The sequence below is a fragment of the Phycodurus eques genome, chromosome 2 (genome assembly GCF_024500275.1).
Source record: "Phycodurus eques isolate BA_2022a chromosome 2, UOR_Pequ_1.1, whole genome shotgun sequence".
Taxonomy (NCBI): Eukaryota; Metazoa; Chordata; class Actinopteri; order Syngnathiformes; family Syngnathidae; genus Phycodurus; species Phycodurus eques.
In genome coordinates, this window is record NC_084526.1 from 42826916 (window position 1) to 42844049 (window position 17134).

Consider the following 17134-nt stretch of genomic DNA (forward strand, 5'->3'; position numbering starts at 1 on the left):
GTGAATATTATTGGGTTCCTACCTCATTCCCTCCAGGTGAGTTTTAGCTTGCATGCATGCAAGAGAGAAATCTGTATTTTTGTTTTGTAGCTGTCAGGCAGAAACCTTGTATGTCCAAATATGTGTGTTTTTTTTTTGTTTTTTTCTTCCCACAAATCGAAATGATTGGTCTGTCCATATTTCGTCTGTTACTGAGAGTAAATCTAACTTTCTTGAACCCTCCGCCTCTTCCCTCCCTCTGCGTGAGCCGTGCAGCACTTTGTCACCTCTGGATTGAAAGTCCGGATGTTTTTTGTAGACAATAACAAGTGCAAATAGTTAGCACAGATACATTTGACTAGGCCTATGATGTTAAAGATGGTTAAGTGTAACGGAGTTAGGGATAGGTCAGCCACGAACGTAGGTTTGCGTGCAGATTCATTTCTGCCTCACACAGCTTAGTCAGGCTATTGTTTTACGTCACTCATGGCTCTAAGACCTTTGAAAAAGAATTTGGAATGTAACCACAGTCGTTTGATTTTGTCTGCGTGTCATGTGAACGGCTGGTGCTGGCGGGCATGTCCTAGCATTTTAATCAATGACAGTTTTTTAGCGTATTAAACAAGCGGTTCACATGATTTTGGAGTTGTGTTGTGTTGATGTTGGTGCACAACTGTATATGGCAGCAATATAAGGTATAGCACAAACTTAAACAATGCATTGCTTGGTAACACAAGCAAGATGGCGTGTTGTTGTTTTCTAATTTGCTGAAAAGTAGTGATTCTGGAGATGCGTGGAGTCCATTGACGATTTCCGTGTTTGGTGCATCGTCATCTTACCTTCACAGACTCTCGTATCTTGGTTGAGCGTGAAACCTCTTGGACATTCACACTGAAAGCTCCCAAAGGTGTTGATGCACTCTCCTCCCTGACACAAGCCAGGCAGTTCCTGACACTCATTGATGTCTGTCAGAGAAGAAAAATGACAATGAGGGTGGGATTTCTGTGCTGGAGTCACTGCCACTCAAAAGCTGTCATCTGACCTTCCAAAATGACTGTGATGGGGTTCGGTCTGAAGCCTTCGCCACCGGGACACAGGACCTTATACTCGCCTGCGGGGCACAGTGACAAATGATAAACACGTCAACAAACAGACATGGGGCACTTCTGGCAGAGTTTTAGTTTAGTTTTATAATAAAAGATACTTATGCCCGGAAAGAAAACATTCCCGATAAGGTTACAGACCGTCTGCTTACAATTTTCACACAAGTTGCATTTTTATCAGTGACACCAATTATGGTTAACACACACCCACATCTTCAGGAGTCAGTCAGAATCCTGAATGTGGGCAGAGTACTGAATGAGAACATTTATCCAGGCCTGCCTGATATTTCTGCTGACAGTAATAATAACAGGAAAATGACTTCAAGTGATTCAAGGGTTCTAATGAGCAAATTTGTTCACTTCCTGTGACGGGTCAGCCAAAACAGCGAACTGTCCCTGACCGGTCCGATGCCTAACGCGTACAATTTTTCTTGTTCATGGGGGGGTTGACATCCTCACTGCAATCCCACAAGCTGCTGCAAACCTCAAACGGAATCACAATATCCGCAGTTGGCAATATGAAGTGACAAGTATAATGAAAGGACTTGTTGACCCACTTGTGTTGAGAGGCGGGCATAATTCGCACGGATTTCCCCACGCGTGGCCCTGAGAACAGCAACATGATGCCTTAGAAACCCCAACTCCAACCTCATTGGAGCAGTCCAAGCTCTCCGATGAGTCTCCTCGAGTGCGCACCTCCAGGTAGCAGCTTCCAGAGCGAGTGTCTGTTTGGGCAAAAAAACAGTCACATCAGTATATTGTCCGAAAATAGTCATGAACATGTCAAGGGCTTTTGCATCTCACCTACGCATCCCACCCGTGTGGGGTTAAGCTCAAAGTCATTGGGGCAGTTACAATGGTAGCTTCCGGGGATGTTAACACAAATCCCATTAATGCAAATGGTTGGATCTGCACATTCATTGATATCTAAGGAAGACAATGTAAAACAAATTCAAAAGTGTCATTTCTACATAAATACATGAGAAAATAGGCAATGATCATCGTCATACCTGTGCAGTTACCCCCACTCCTGTCCAGCTCATAACCAATGATGCACTCGCATCTGAAAAGGCCTGGAATGTTCTTGCACCGTCCATTAACACAGATGTCAGCGAAGGTACATTCGTCTATGTCTGTGAAAGAGACAGGAACGGACAAGGAGAGTAGCAATGAAAATGATGACGAGGTAGTACAAGAGAGAGGTAGAGGAGGCCCAGGTCTGGGGGATTTGTGGATTTTGGGATCTCGGGTGGAAAATTGTCAGCCTGCAATAGGAAGTGGAGGCCTCTCTCGTGTCTCCTCCAGATTGACACTTCAGGGGCAAAGGAAAACAAATTTGAAAAATTGATATGAACATAAACAAGGCATGTCAGAAAACGTCCACGACTGGTGTAACAAAAGATATAATTCAAATCCAAACGTTTTCCCCTTCCAACTAATCCCCCTGTGGTCTCATGCATTTTCTCAGTTCATCTTCAAAACAGTTCCCTTAGATGAGTCCATGAGCATGGGAAAGAGGGGGGTGGGGAGAATTTAAACAAAAAAAAAAAAAATCACTGTGACCCAGGTTGGGTGAGTAGAGAGTTTGCTCCAGCCTGGTGATGTTCTTCTTGGCAAGGAACTGTCAGATGCTCGGTGCAATGTGAGCAGGCACGTTGCGGTGTCGACGTGCCGGTTGATGGTGTGTCCCGCGTTGAAAAGGAAAACACGCAGTTTGGGGTTGAAATATATCGCTTGCGACACCAGTCCTGGAACTTTTCTGACACACCTCATACTTAACTCGAGACGTGTGACAAAGATTTCATACAATGACCTCGTAGGAAAGGAAGGACAAGAAAGGTTATCTCAGGATGTCTGACACAATCGCACAATGACATCAGTCTCCTCATTCAATTACCGGTCGATCCTGAAACTTGTTGCTGAATGTATGAATCACGGTCATCTGCTCCCTGTTGTTATTGTGTTCATCGCACGACAATTGTTAAGGTCAACTTGTCTACGTGCAATCGTCTACTACCTCAATAGTTTGAATATTAGCTGTTTATGTTCTAATCATGGTCATGAACTGTGAAGAGTAAACACAAGGTGACCAGATGCCCTCCCTTCCCCACATATTTTGGGACTTACTGTCCTACCGACAACATTTCAATCACTGTTTACACAATCGTATGTAATTTGTTGCTTTGGCATTGTCTGCAATAATCAAACAAAATTGTCACATACTAGCCACATATTTAAGAATGCTTTGTTGCTAGTTGATCAATCATTTCTTGACTCACAGATGTTATGATGGAATGACAAGATACCCTTTTCATCTTTTTTTTTTTTTAAGTAGGTTACTTTTTTCATATGGCTGCAAGTGAATCGATTCAAATGAATCTATTAATTTGTGCATGACTAATCATGCCCCATTCCAATACCTCATGAGTCCCATTTGAATACAGCATCTGTTTTGCTGGATTTCTTTTCCGAGCGGAGAAAACTATGACGAGACTATTTTAAACCAGGATCATCTGGCTCTTGTCTTACCCTCACAAGCCTTCCCATCAGCGGTGGGGATGAAGCCCATGTCACATTCACAGCGGTAGCCGCCGGGCATGTTGAGACAGTGGCCACTCTCACACAGGTTACCGTTGTCTGCACACTCGTCACTGTCTGCAGTTGGAGGTCACACAAAACAGACAGCCTGAGAACACACAATAATGTATCACGTTGGTAATGTGAGTCGGGCTTCTGGCTCGCATGTGGGACCTGAGCAGTAGAAGCCGTCCCCAGAAAATCCATCCTTGCATGCGCATCGATATGAGCCCATGGTGTTGAGACATTCGGCGTTGTTGCTGCACATGTGGGTCCCATTGGAGCACTCATCCAAGTCTTAACATGAAAAACATCCAAACATCGTACGACATTCAGATTCGTGCACAGTGAGGCAGTCTTTTTCTTTTTTGAAGGAAAAGAAACATTTGAATGAATGACATTCTTTTACTAAAAGATATGATGGAATTGTATCTATGGGTATGTCTGCATTTGCAGAACCCGCATTTTTTTATCCCGCAAGTGTGTCATGTGTGGGTTACCTGCGCATTTGATGCCATCACCAATCCACCCGGGAGCACAGTTGCATTTGAAGCTGCCTGCTGTATTGGTACATGTTGCGTGTCTGTCGCAGTTGTGCGCTCCAATTTCACACTCGTTGATATCTGTCGAAGAGAGGAGAAATACATGGATATTAACGTCATGGTTTAATGATTTGAAATGATGTTTCGTTCCAGTGGGTGTTTTCACGCTATAGATCTCCGTGGATTTCATTTGCAAGAGGGAAATTGCAGAACTAAAACCTTTTGGCTGACCTCCTTTATCCAAGAAGTGATGACAAAACGCCTTTCTGCAATTGAAGCCTAGATAGTGAACAATAAGCCTGAATTCAATCTGAGCCCATCTGTACATTTCTTCAACTACAAATATTCCTTCACGGGAGATTTAAAAAAAAAAATAAGAGCCCAACTTGAAAACATTTATTAAAAGACTCGCCAGCCAGCATGTGGACAAGGAGAGTGAATTTTAGGCTGGCTGGCAGGCTACATGAATTTGTAGCCTCATTTGATATACCGGGCGTATTTATTTATTTATTTTTTAATCATACAAATTTGGCAGGGTTGTTAACAACACTCCTCTCTGTGGTGCGTGAAATGTAGAAGCCCTATTTATTTTCACTTTACATGGAGGGACTTTCAATGTTACTTAAAACATTCCCTGTTACAGGTAAGAAAATAAAAAATACAAATAATTTAAAAAAAAAAACAAATATATATATATATATATCTTATGACAGCGAAACTCTGATCCTGCGACAAATTTCTATTCCTATTATTTACTATGCGAAAACGTCCCAATTTGAAGTCAAAGAGCATACTGTGTTCAACGTTAGAGGTTCCACTGTCCAGCTTTAATGACAGCTTATCTGAAACAACAAAAAACACCTAGACAAAAAAAAAAAAAAAAAACCCTAGACACTCGGGCCCAGATGAGATCCCAAACAGTGGGATTTAGAACAGGCCGCTTGAAATAAATGCGCTAATATAAATATAAATAGATGTCATTGGTGATATGGCATGACTTCGTTTTTTGACTGAAGTCTGCGAAGTGTGTGTGGGAGTGTACATTGACGGTATCTTTGTTTTCCAACTCAAAGATGTTAGTACTTATGAGACAAACTCGTTTTGAGGGTAGTAATTCAAAACAGTGTCAATTAGAGCTCAGCTCTGCTGGTTTAAAGTCTCCCCTAAAACAGAGTATGTCTTATTTACACTGCATTTGATGATGGGGTTAATATGAGGGCTGGGAGCAAATAAATCTCCCTGGATTACAGAAGGAATTAAATATAATTTCCATCAAAGCTTTGATGTTAGACAGCACATTAAACAGGAACCCATTCTCATGTGGAAATATAAAACACAAACAAGGCAAGAAGTGTGTGCCACGGCCACAGCTGGTGTCAGGGATGAGGTTCCATTTAACTGGGCAAATGTTTGACAGATGATGGGCAACAAAGGGGAAACGGAGAGAAATCTGCCAGCTGGTTTGTGCCAGCTTCACATCCTGTCTGAAAGTAAAAATGTTTGCTATTATGGCACTGCAGTAACACCTGTGGTGGAAAAGTCAGCTAGCTTGACACATCATCTTGATATTCTCTACAACAGCGAAAATACCACCCAGTTTGTAAACCAGCAATAGGACATCTCCACCCATCTAAACTTTCCAATCAACTCCTAAGCACCCATAAATACAACAAATGAACCAAGTCACGGACACAACACTGTGGCTTTCAGTGTTGTGGGATACAGCTGACACATTATCACGGCGGCAACGTCATCAACAGCTTGACCAGATGTCAATAATCCTCATTCGTGCACGGCAATTGGCGACTCATGACTAAGCGAAGCTACCATCTATGGCAGGACCAGACATTTTGACCAAGACCGCGGTGACTTCCACACATCATGACAAGATCATTTATTGGTGTACTTATCTTGAGAGTCGAGTGGCTGACATCTACATGCATAACTCACCAAAATATATGTATGTTAACATCACGAAAAAAAAATCAATAAATAAATACAAATCAGGGCATTGGTAAGTCAAGGTACCAATGTAAAGTATAACTCGTCGACTCCTGTCTGATTGTGTGTGTGTGTGTCACACCTGTAATGGATGTACCGTTAAGGCCCAAGTCATGAAGATGATTTGCCATTGCCATTGTTGTTTTGAAAATGATTCATCTCTTATCACTAATCGGACTATTTGAAGGGAATGTCATTTTCTGCAACATTCAAAAGAGTCCTGGTAACTTCTATTCTGCTATTCTTTTATTCCACAGTATTTTACTCAACTACACATTTAGAACATTGGCCTTGTATGCGTGTATTGAGAAAAGGTATGAATACTTTTGGGCGTGGAACTTTTTCTCAAAATCTAATTTAAAAAAAAGAAAACAGCTAATAGGACCATCAGTCTTACATCCAATTTGGCATGTGCAGTCAGAATTCACCAAACTGTGCAAATATTTGTTTGACTTCCATCTATCCATTTTCTGAACCGCTTCTCCTCACTCGGGTCGAGGGTGCGCTGGCGCCTATCCCAGCCGTGTTCGGGCGAGAGGCGGGGTACACCCTGAATTGGTTGCCAGCCAATCGCATGGCACATATAGACAAACGAGCATTCACACTCACATTCGTACCTATGAACAATTTAGAATCGTCAATTAACCTACCATGCAGGTTTTTGGAATTTTTGGAGGAACCCGGAGTACCTGGAGAAACCCCACGCAGGCACGGGGACAACTTGCAAACTCCACAAAGGGAGGCCGGATTTGAACCCGGAACCTCAGAACTGTGAGGTGGAAGTCATCCATGATATATAATATTACAAAAATAAATGTACCCCAAATAATGAAACGGATTTCAGAAAATGTACGTCTTTTCTCTTTTAATTCCTGTGCATTTGCTTCTGTAATCCTTATCAGGTTTTCTTCGCAAACAAGAAACTAGTGTCACGGTCCTGCGATAGTCCAAAGCTCAAGTTCCCAAACTGTGAATCAGAAGTGGCTGTATTGGATATCCTAAAGGGATTCTTGAAAGCCAGTCTGCGTGTAGCTCCTTTTAATCACACATCAGACAGTTTGTTTATTTGCGTCCGAAGGTAGACGTGGTGCTGCCGAGTGTGCGTCTGACTCGTTTTTAGCAAGGTGAGAGGCCGGATCAGATCAACTGGTCCTCTCCAGCAGTCTTTTAAGCGTCATCGTAAATCAGACTTCACTCAGACGAGACGAGCAGCGGGTTTAAACTCTACCGGGCCGGATGGGCTTTGTATTTGTGTTCTGGAGTGATTACATGTTGCAGAGTTCTTCCAACTATCACGTAATGTTTAACTCACCCTAATGAAAGAGCAGCAAAGATATAAACAACGGTGCGATGTCATATATGCACTTGAACGAGAGAATCGCTGCTCCTGTTGATGATGTCATTAAGTGCATTCGTGTGTACGCGTGCACGCGCACGTGTGTCTTAGATCGTCCATGTGTTCTCAGATGATGGTGAGTAATGCGAAAACTACTTCTGGTTAGCCAGACATTCTTCACCGTTACACCTGCTGTTCACCCAAACCAAAAACACAACTTTTGTTTTTCCCCCTCCCCCACTTCCTCATTTTTTGACAGGACGAGGTGGCAAAAGTACTCAGAGTGTGTACTTAAGTAGAAGTACAGATGTCATTTTGTAAGAAAAGAAAAAAAGAAGTACTGCGTTAACTAACTAAAAATACAGACTCAGAAATGTATGTAAGTGCAAACGTACTATTATTATTAAGTATTATGAATGCTTATTGTCAATTACAGAATAAACAATGCCCATTTTGATAACTTGCCGCAACCATTTTAATTGTTTTCTAAAGTAAGGCCTTTATGCGATCAACACAACATGTTCGCATAGCTTTGCTAACCTTGTTAACTGGCTTATAAAATAAATGCTAAATTAGCTCATGAAAACTACTGAAAAATACAACTTACATGTCTGTGTTTTTTTGTCATCTTAGATAGAGAATCTTTACATTAACTTTGTGCACTTTGTAAATTGTTGCGTGATGAAATTATGAAGTACATTTACTTCCATTAGTTCACAGGCAGATTTGCTAATATGGTGGACGCGCTGGCATATTGCAGACTATGTGAGAAAAGACTGGTAAAAGTAGTTCAGTTCCTGTACTTACGTAAAAGTAAAAAAGTACAGACTCTGCAATATAATTTAGTACAAAATGAAAAAGTAAAAAAAGATATATTTTTACTGACAATTACTGTATCTACAATACCCGTTTGGATAATTGGACACGACTTGGCAGAATGAAAATGAAACTAAATAGTTTCATTCTTCTAACAACTTACATAGAGCTCATACTAAAACGGGAAACGAACTTACGTGTCACATTTTGCGGAGTTTCATAACCAGGAACTAGTTAGGGTTGGCTCGCCACCGAAACAAAACAATGTGTTCCTGACAACATGACAACATGAAACAGTAATCTTGGACCCATCACATACTGAGCGACGAGGCAGAAACAGACTTAAGTGTGACGCAGTGTGCTGGGTTCCGCAACTACCTTTTGTGAGCAGCTGACTGTTGGCCACTGGTTTGACTGAAATCGCTGGTGACTGGCGTCACAACATCACAGATGTAACGAACAGTGATCAGGTCAATCACCTTCTCACTGACTCAAATATTGACTTCCTCTGCCTCTCTGACACATGGCTCCATGAATCTTCGCCCTCAGCAATACTATCTGTACCTGGTTATAAAATGTTTAGAAACGACAGACAGGGTTCTAAGGGAGGAGGTGTTATGATTTATGCCAAGGACACTTTTAATTGTAATGAAATACATGTTACAGATGAGAATGGATTCGAATTTCTCGGACTAACTGTTTCTTTGTCAGCAAATGTCTTTTATTCTTGGAGTTATTTATAGGGCTCCCTCATCAAATGCCGCTTTTTATGAAAAGCTGGAGATTTTACTGAAACAACTCAATCTTGCGAAAGAGGTGATACTAATGGGTGACCTAAATGTTAATTGGGAAGTTAACAAAGTTAGGAAAAAAATTGAAAAGGGTCATGGATGATATGGATATGACTCAGGTAATTAATGGCCCTACGAGAATTACAAACTCCACCCGAACTCAGATTGATCTAGCTTTTACTAAAAGGCCAGAAAGGATCGTGAAGCCATACACTATGCTCACAGGATTGTCTGATCCCAATCTTATAATGGTCACAAGAAAATTTTATAAAAAGCGCTTCAAACCCTTGGCCGCCACTGAATCCAATAGGATACCAAAGCATGAACAACAAAATTTCCAAGATTCTATCCAAGAAGTAAACTGGGATGTATTACTCGCTGGTAAAAATTTAGATGAGGATTGTTCTAAATTTGCCAACAAAATACAAGAAATGATTATACAATTTACACAGATAATTAAACTAAAAGCTAGAAAGAATGGCCTTCCTTGGTGAAACACATTTATTCTGAAACGGATGAAAGAACGCGATCATTCCTTGAAGTTGTCGGTCAAATCAGGATACAATAGACAGCACTTTATTTCACTGAGAAATAGGGTAGTGAAAGAAATAAGAAAATCTAAAGCTGATTTTTTTCATGACTGCTTTGAATAGTGCGTAGGGAAATTCAAAAATAACCTGGAATTATATTCAAAAACTATTGGGTGATACACCAAATAACAAAACAAAACTAATGCAAATTCAATGAAATGGAAAACATCCCGACGGAACCTCAAGTGACGGCTGATGCTTTTAAAAACGACTTCATTGAATCTGTGTCAGAAATCTCTTCTACGTTTGCAGTAAAACAAAGGAAGGAATACCCTGCATTGTCTGCAACGCAGTTCTTTACTATTACAAATATTACTGAGACCAAAGTTATCGATTTCATTCATTCACTCAAACCATCTAAGGCAAAGGATGTTTTTGGAATGGACACGAGCATGCTCAAAGATCTCGGTTCAACTCTTGCTACTCCTATTGCCTCAATCATTCATCTTTCAATTTCATCTGGTCACTTTCCAAAGGCCTGGAAATCTGCTATCGTCACCCCTGTCTTTAAATCCGGCGACTCAACTTGTCTGAATAACTACCGACCTATAAGCATTCTTCCGGCCATTTCCAAAGTTGCAGAAAAATGGGTGTCAGAGCAGATTGCCCATTATTTAATCAGCAGCTCCCCCTCTCTCTCCACGCCGTGCAGTTTGGCTTCAGATCCAAGCATTCCACTGAAATGGCTACATGCCTCTTCATTGAGAAAATAAAATCTTCTCTCGACAAGGGTGGAGTTGTAGGGGCGGTGTTCTTGGACCTCAGGAAAGCTTTCAATACAGTAAATCACTCTGTTCTTCTTACCAAGCTCTCAAAATGTAACTTCTCTCGCAAAGCTGTGAGCTGGATTGAATCATATCTGCATGACCGAACACAGTGAACAACTGCAGATCAGAGTCTCTTAGGCTAACCTCTGGAGTCCCTCAGGGATCAATATTAGGCCCCCTTTTATTTAGTCTTTATATCAACGATTTGCCCACTGTTTGCTCTGAAGCCGAGTGCGTAATGTATGCAGACGACACGGTTTTCTTTGTTCATGGTCGCTCCAAAGATACTATTGCTGCTAAACTCACTAATACAATGTCCTGTGTCACAACGTGGTTGCAGGAGTGCTGTCTACAGCTAAACGTTTCTAAAACTGTAGGCATGTATTTCACTAAAACAAATCACCTGACCCCGACATACTTGTTAATGGAGAAAAATGGAGAAAAAATGCAAATTGTCAGCCAATACAAATATCTTGGGTTAATAATAGATTCGCAGCTTTCCTTTAAAGCCCATATTGACAAATTGTGTAAAAATATCAAATTAAACCTTGCCAATCTTCGTGCAATTCGAAATGAAATGTCAACTGAAGCCGCAAAAATGTACTTGCATTCAATGATTCTTAGTCACTTTAACTATTGCATAACCAGTTGGTCCCAGGCTGGTCAGAATGCAAAAAAACCATTGGAAGTTTTGTACAAACAAGTAATTAAAGTGATGGATAAAAAACCAAGGCACTATCATCACTGTGCAATTTTTTTTAAAAAAGGCAGTCTTTTAAACTGGGACAGTCTTCACATATTTGCAGATTTCAATTTGATTTGTAAAGTGCTGCATGATTTGGCTCCAGCTCCTGTGGCTGAGTTCATCAGCCAAAGAAACGGCTCTGAGCGTGTCACTCGAGGCTCTGTCAGAGGTGACCGTCTCATTCCTCTGCGCAGGAGCACTTTCAGTAAGTCAGCCTGGTCAGTGAGGAGCGCCGGTGAGTGGAAGGAGGTTAAACTGCTTAGAACATACAAGGCCTTCACAAAAAAACGGAAAATGTGGCTAGTTAACACCTATAGCTGCCAACAATAAAAGACAAGTATGTTATGATGTTTTTTGTTGTTGTTATGATCAAATGATTTGTGGTTTTAGTCTCTCTTAGTAGTATAGTAAGTCTTTGATGATGTATCCTGTATTATATTGTCTTGTAGATGTATTTGACTGCTTTTTGACATCATGGCCAGGGGACTACAGATGAAAACTAGCCTTCTGGCTAATTTGGGCTTTTTTTCCCCATGTCTTTTATGAAATTGCATTGTCCCCTTTCAAATAAACTGATTAATAAACAGCCAATCAAAAATGCACATGAGCTTTCACACAAAAAAAGCAAAACACATTTGCACGTTCTAAGCATAAATGAGATCCAGCTGGCGCCAAGACATACCATCCATCCATCCATCCATTTGCTGAGCCGCTTATCCTCACGAGGGTCGCGGGCGTGCTGGAGTGCCAATCCCAGCTATCATTGGGCAGGAGGCGGGGTACACCCTGAACTGGTTGCCAGCCAATCGCAGGGCACATAGAAACAAACAACCATTGGCACTCACATTCACACCTACGGGCAATTTAGAGTTGTCAATGAACCTACCATGCATGTTTTTGGGATGTGGGAGGAAACCGGAGTGCCCGGAGAAAACCCACGCAGGCACGGGAAGAACATGCAAACTCCACACAGGCGGGGCCGGGGATTGAACCCCGGTCCTCAGAACTGTGAGGCAGACGCTCTAACCAGTCGGCTACTGTGCCGCCCCAAGACATATCAAAACAGTATATACAGTATAATGTGTTTTACAATAATATATTTAGAATTGCATATGTTCCTGTGCCTCGAAAGCAGAGCACGAAGACTAGTCTGTCGCTGAAATTCTCGGGTGCAGTTGGTCAATGGGGCGAACAATTATTTCCGACAGCCTCTCAAAACATCCTCGCTCTCCTTCATTATCAGCCATTTTCTCTCTGTGGCAATCCCATTCTTCCCTGACAATCATGCCATGCATTTGTGGTATTGCTCACCTGTGCAGCCTGTGGTTCCTTTGCGTACAGAGTATCCTAGATCACAGTGACAGATGAAGGATCCCTTGGTGTTCTCACAGTTCCCACTCAGGCAGATGTTGGGGTTTAGCTCACACTCATCCACATCTTAAGAGGAAACAAAGACAAACAGTGAAATTAACAAAAAGCATGTGTTTTATTTTAATAAGCGGCAACAATGGGTACTTGTGCCGACCCATTCATAAGCGCTCAAGTCATTGTTTTGGGCTTTTTGTTTTCTTTCTCAGGAAACAGGCATCTAAATGTCACACAATCTTCTCTACCACAATGTTCACTTTAATATCATCAACGAGAATATTACTCACTGCTTGCTCACCCACTCTGAGTCATAAAATCCTATTCTCATGACACATCTTTTGGATAACCTTTAAAAAAGATCACAAGTTTCCCCCTCTAAAACAATTAAGTGTTAAGCTGCTTTGTTTTGTTTTGGGCATAAAATGATGTCCGTTACCCAGGCAGGTCTTCATGTCCTCGGATGACATGAAGCCATCGAAGCAGAGACACTGGTAAGTTCCTGGCGTGTTGGTACACTGGCCTCCGTCACAAATGTCTGCGCTCTCCTCACACTCATCGATATCTGAAAAGAAAAATGTCAATCACGCAGCATTCGTCAATATTTACACAAACAGCACCGTTGTGAAAAATGTCTTGTGATTTTCAGGAGTGGACAATTGAATAATCACGCACAATCAGTTGCGAATCAGTAAGCCTCCTTCAACAGAGGGGATGTGCTACTATATGTAGCAAATGTAATGAAATATCATGCTGACAAAAGGATAGAGCATTTATCAGCTCTTTGAGACAAAATGTCTCTTCCAATTACGAATGTGCTTGGCTCGGTCTCTGTCGACACACACAAAATCGGTCACTCTAGCAAAAACATTAGTTTCATCCATAAACTGCTGGTGACATGTTGTTTGTACAACGTTTAATGCTACAACCACCTTTTGTACAATGTATAGCAATTTGATTTCATATATACCTTTCATATATACCATTCATGAAGAGGGAAGTATGACAAAGTGACAACGAATTACCTGTGCAGCTTCTCAGATCAGGCATCAGCGCGTATCCGCTATGGCAGCTACACTCATAACTGCCCTCCGAATTGGTGCAAAAGGTTTCACACCCTCCATTCTCAATGGTGCATTCGTCGATGTCTGAGTGGACCACAGATGAGACAAAAAAGAAATCAATTAAAAAACGACATAGTGCTAGCGTGTATTATCAATATACACGGCTGCAAGTCACATAATCGAGCACGCACCCACACAGTCCAGCCTGCTCACAGTAGATTTGTAGCCTGTGTCACAGACACACTGGTAGCGTCCAATCATATTGACACATTGGCCGTGCCTGCACAGTCTGTCGCTCAACTCGCATTCATTGATGTCTGTGGGAAAAACAAATATCATTTTACGAACTCAACTCGGGCAAGGAAAAGACGTGGATTTTATCCAGTGATCAACACGCACCATATTGAAACATAGTTAAAAGACATCTTGTCCATCTTTAGTTTTTTTTTGTTCTTTTTGTCATTGCGAAATCAATGGTTCCCATGCATATACTAACATCTAAAGACGTGACTCAGAAACGTGGACCATAAACTGAGCCCCAGAGAGCTCACAAAACCTAGAGGCAGAAGAATGGAAAGGAGCCAACACTTGTCAGTCCAAGTGTCCAATTAATGACGAGCTTTCACCACTCATCATCTAGCCACACCTTTTTTACCGCCAGGGAGCCAAAATGGGAATTACCGTTGCCAAAGGAATGGATAAAAGCTCAAATGAAAAGGTTTGGAGTGGTCCACCCAACTCTTCATTCTGACAACCTCATCACTCACCGAGACAGGCCGAGCCATCGGGAGCAACTTCATGTCCCACGGGGCACACGCACTGGAAGCTGCCTTCGTTGTTGACGCAGTCGCCTCCCCGGCACAGCAGAGGATTGCGTTCGCACTCATCGATGTCTGATGGGGAAGAAGAAACACTTGGCAATACTGTACATGTGAAAAAACTTGTCTGACTTGATGTGACCTTAGTGACTAGGAATGACTTATTCAAATAAAGTCATTCATTAAAGGAGGCATAAATCATTATCTGGCTTCCTTTTTAACTCAACCTTTTTTTTTTGGTTTTTTTCCTATTGTGTTGCCAATCGTGGGCTTACATCCTAAGCCAACAAAAGCACTAACGCTCACCATTTTGTGAGCGCTCAAGAATTTTAAGCAGGTTGGCCAAATGTAATTCAGAACAGAAATAGAGCCGTAAGTATTTTCTCAGATGGTAAGACTGGAAGCTGTACGTTAATTCATTTTTATGGCAGGGTCCATGTGCATTATTATGCGTTGAGTTCAAGTATGTCATAAAGGGCGATTATCTTTATGGTGCCATGAAAAAAACCATTGACTGATGGGCTGCGCAGGCTGTGTGCCGCACGGAGGTTTACATTAAGATTACATCGGCCCCCCAAAAAAAAGATTACATCAGCTATATAAACAGTAAGTCCCAGGTCTGACATGTTAGTAGAGCATGAACATAGCACGAGGCAAACACAGGAAAAAAAGATTTCCAGGTGCCCCAAACGTCTCATTAAAAGCGGATTAATCAAGTTTTCTTCAATTTAAAGCATTTCAAGCAAAGTCGCACGCTTTAAAACACAAAATTCTAAATCTATCATGATCGTTTCGAGGAGTCTCCTCTAACTTCTCATGCAATGGACTATTTCATCTTTTTGCTGGAGTTATCCCAGTGTCGCGGTGGTGAAGAGGAGCATGCAAGATGACCACAAACAGTCCTTATCAAAACTACCAAAGGCTTCAACTTTTCCATGCTGACATCAAACGTGCATAACCGACAACAGCAAGAGCCAGATGCTCTTTCCAGTTCCAGCAGCACTGCTGTCAGTGTTGGGCGGATTCAGTCGAGATGTAGAAGAGAGTGACACGAGTGATACTTTTCATCACGAAGATGTGAGTATTAAAGCAGTTCAAATGTTAACTATTAAATGTTAAATGGCATTCTTATCAATTAGAGTAAAAGCATTGAGATGATTCAGTTGTTAGATAACAATCCTCATAAAAGACTTCATCTAGTTCAGGAAAAAAGAGCATTTTCTCAAATTCACACTTTTCGTAAAAATCCTACAAAAAGATAATGCGATGTGCATCACTTAATGCAAGTGCGTGAGGAGGATTTCGCCCTCACCCATGCAGTTTTTCATCATCATGAAGCCGCTCTCATATCCTTCGAAACACTCGCATTCAAAGTCTCCTGGAGTGTTGACACAGCGCCCCTGTCCACACAAGTCGGGTGAGATGCGGCACTCATCAATGTCTAAAGGAAAGGACACGAGGCCGAACAAACAGCAACCACAAACAGTTACTGATTTGCCAGAATTCATCAGAAATACACACATCAGATTTATAAAATGCAATGTTATGAGAAAATGGAAGAATGCTATTTTTTATGACTGTAATGAAATGACAACACAACACACGTCAATCAACACAGCATGAGACTGTGGATTAAATGTTTTATTGTTGTATTGCTTTTAATTGTTTTATGTTGACTTTTAATCATGTGCAGCACTTTGTTTCTGCTCCAGCTGTTTTTTTTTTTTTTTAAAGCTCTCCATGAATAAAGTTGTGTTGAATTGAGACCAGCATATACAAGAAGTCTGGATATTAACCAAAAAAAAAAAAGCAAATGTCAGAAAAGATCCTCAACACATTGATTATAAGTGAAAATGATTTTATTTATATTTTTGGATGCTCATAATCCCTCAAGGAGAACTTCTAACTCAAAATGATGTTTTTACATTTCAGGGCAATAATGCAGCTAACCAGAAGGCCTGGTCCAACGGCAACAAAACTATACCAGCCAGACTCCTTTAAATCCAAGGAGCTCTAAGGCTTTAAAATTATTTTCCTCTGATTATTGTTGGCACACTTAAATTTAACGTGCGTCTGTCTGCGAAATATCATATTGACCGTACTTCTTAGTCCAGAAACGGATTCCCCTGGTATTGTAATGTAACACAGCAACAAGAAAAATATTTGGCTAAATTAAGGTAAGTTGAAGGGTCAGGTAAGGTACGGAATAAGTTGAAGTGAGCCTGGTTGCTGCATGTTTTCTTGAACCAAATGCTCACTATGTCTTGTTCATTGATGATGTTGATGATAGTTGTTCAAGTTTAACAATGAGGTAATTAGATCGTCATTACTCACCTGTGCAGTTTCTCTCATCGGAATCCAACGCATAGCCATTATCACAACGACAGCGGAAGCTTCCGATGGTGTTTCTGCACTTCCCATTTGAGCAAAGTGTGTTTATCATCCTGCATTCGTTTATATCTGAGAAGGGTCGAGGGACAGAGACGGACGGGTAAGAGACATTAGCTTGATAGCATCGTTGTCTCAGTTATTGTTTTAACATTTAACTGAGAATCTACACAGACATTAAGAAAAAAACAGTATTTTTTGGATGATAATCTGACAGTAATGGAACAGTAACTTTGCCAATTATGCTATGAG

At 41.2% G+C, this 17134-nt stretch overlaps 1 protein-coding gene across 2 annotated transcripts in view; it reads right to left on the bottom strand.

Annotated features, from left to right (window-relative positions):
• The window catches only part of fbn1 (fibrillin 1), a 70631-nt gene that overhangs the window by 21175 nt on the left and 32322 nt on the right, over window positions 1–17134 (bottom strand). For both annotated transcript variants that reach the window (XM_061670876.1, XM_061670877.1), the window contains exons 26-40: window positions 16829–16954; window positions 15807–15935; window positions 14444–14569; window positions 13868–13993; window positions 13638–13760; window positions 13052–13177; window positions 12559–12684; window positions 4160–4282; window positions 3834–3956; window positions 3612–3737; window positions 2093–2215; window positions 1887–2009; window positions 1640–1807; window positions 1022–1090; window positions 819–944 (exon numbers count right to left, since the gene is read on the bottom strand). In XM_061670876.1, coding sequence (XP_061526860.1) covers window positions 819–944; window positions 1022–1090; window positions 1640–1807; window positions 1887–2009; window positions 2093–2215; window positions 3612–3737; window positions 3834–3956; window positions 4160–4282; window positions 12559–12684; window positions 13052–13177; window positions 13638–13760; window positions 13868–13993; window positions 14444–14569; window positions 15807–15935; window positions 16829–16954 — 1863 coding nt within the window. The remainder of the gene's footprint in view (window positions 1–818; window positions 945–1021; window positions 1091–1639; window positions 1808–1886; window positions 2010–2092; window positions 2216–3611; window positions 3738–3833; window positions 3957–4159; window positions 4283–12558; window positions 12685–13051; window positions 13178–13637; window positions 13761–13867; window positions 13994–14443; window positions 14570–15806; window positions 15936–16828; window positions 16955–17134) is intronic.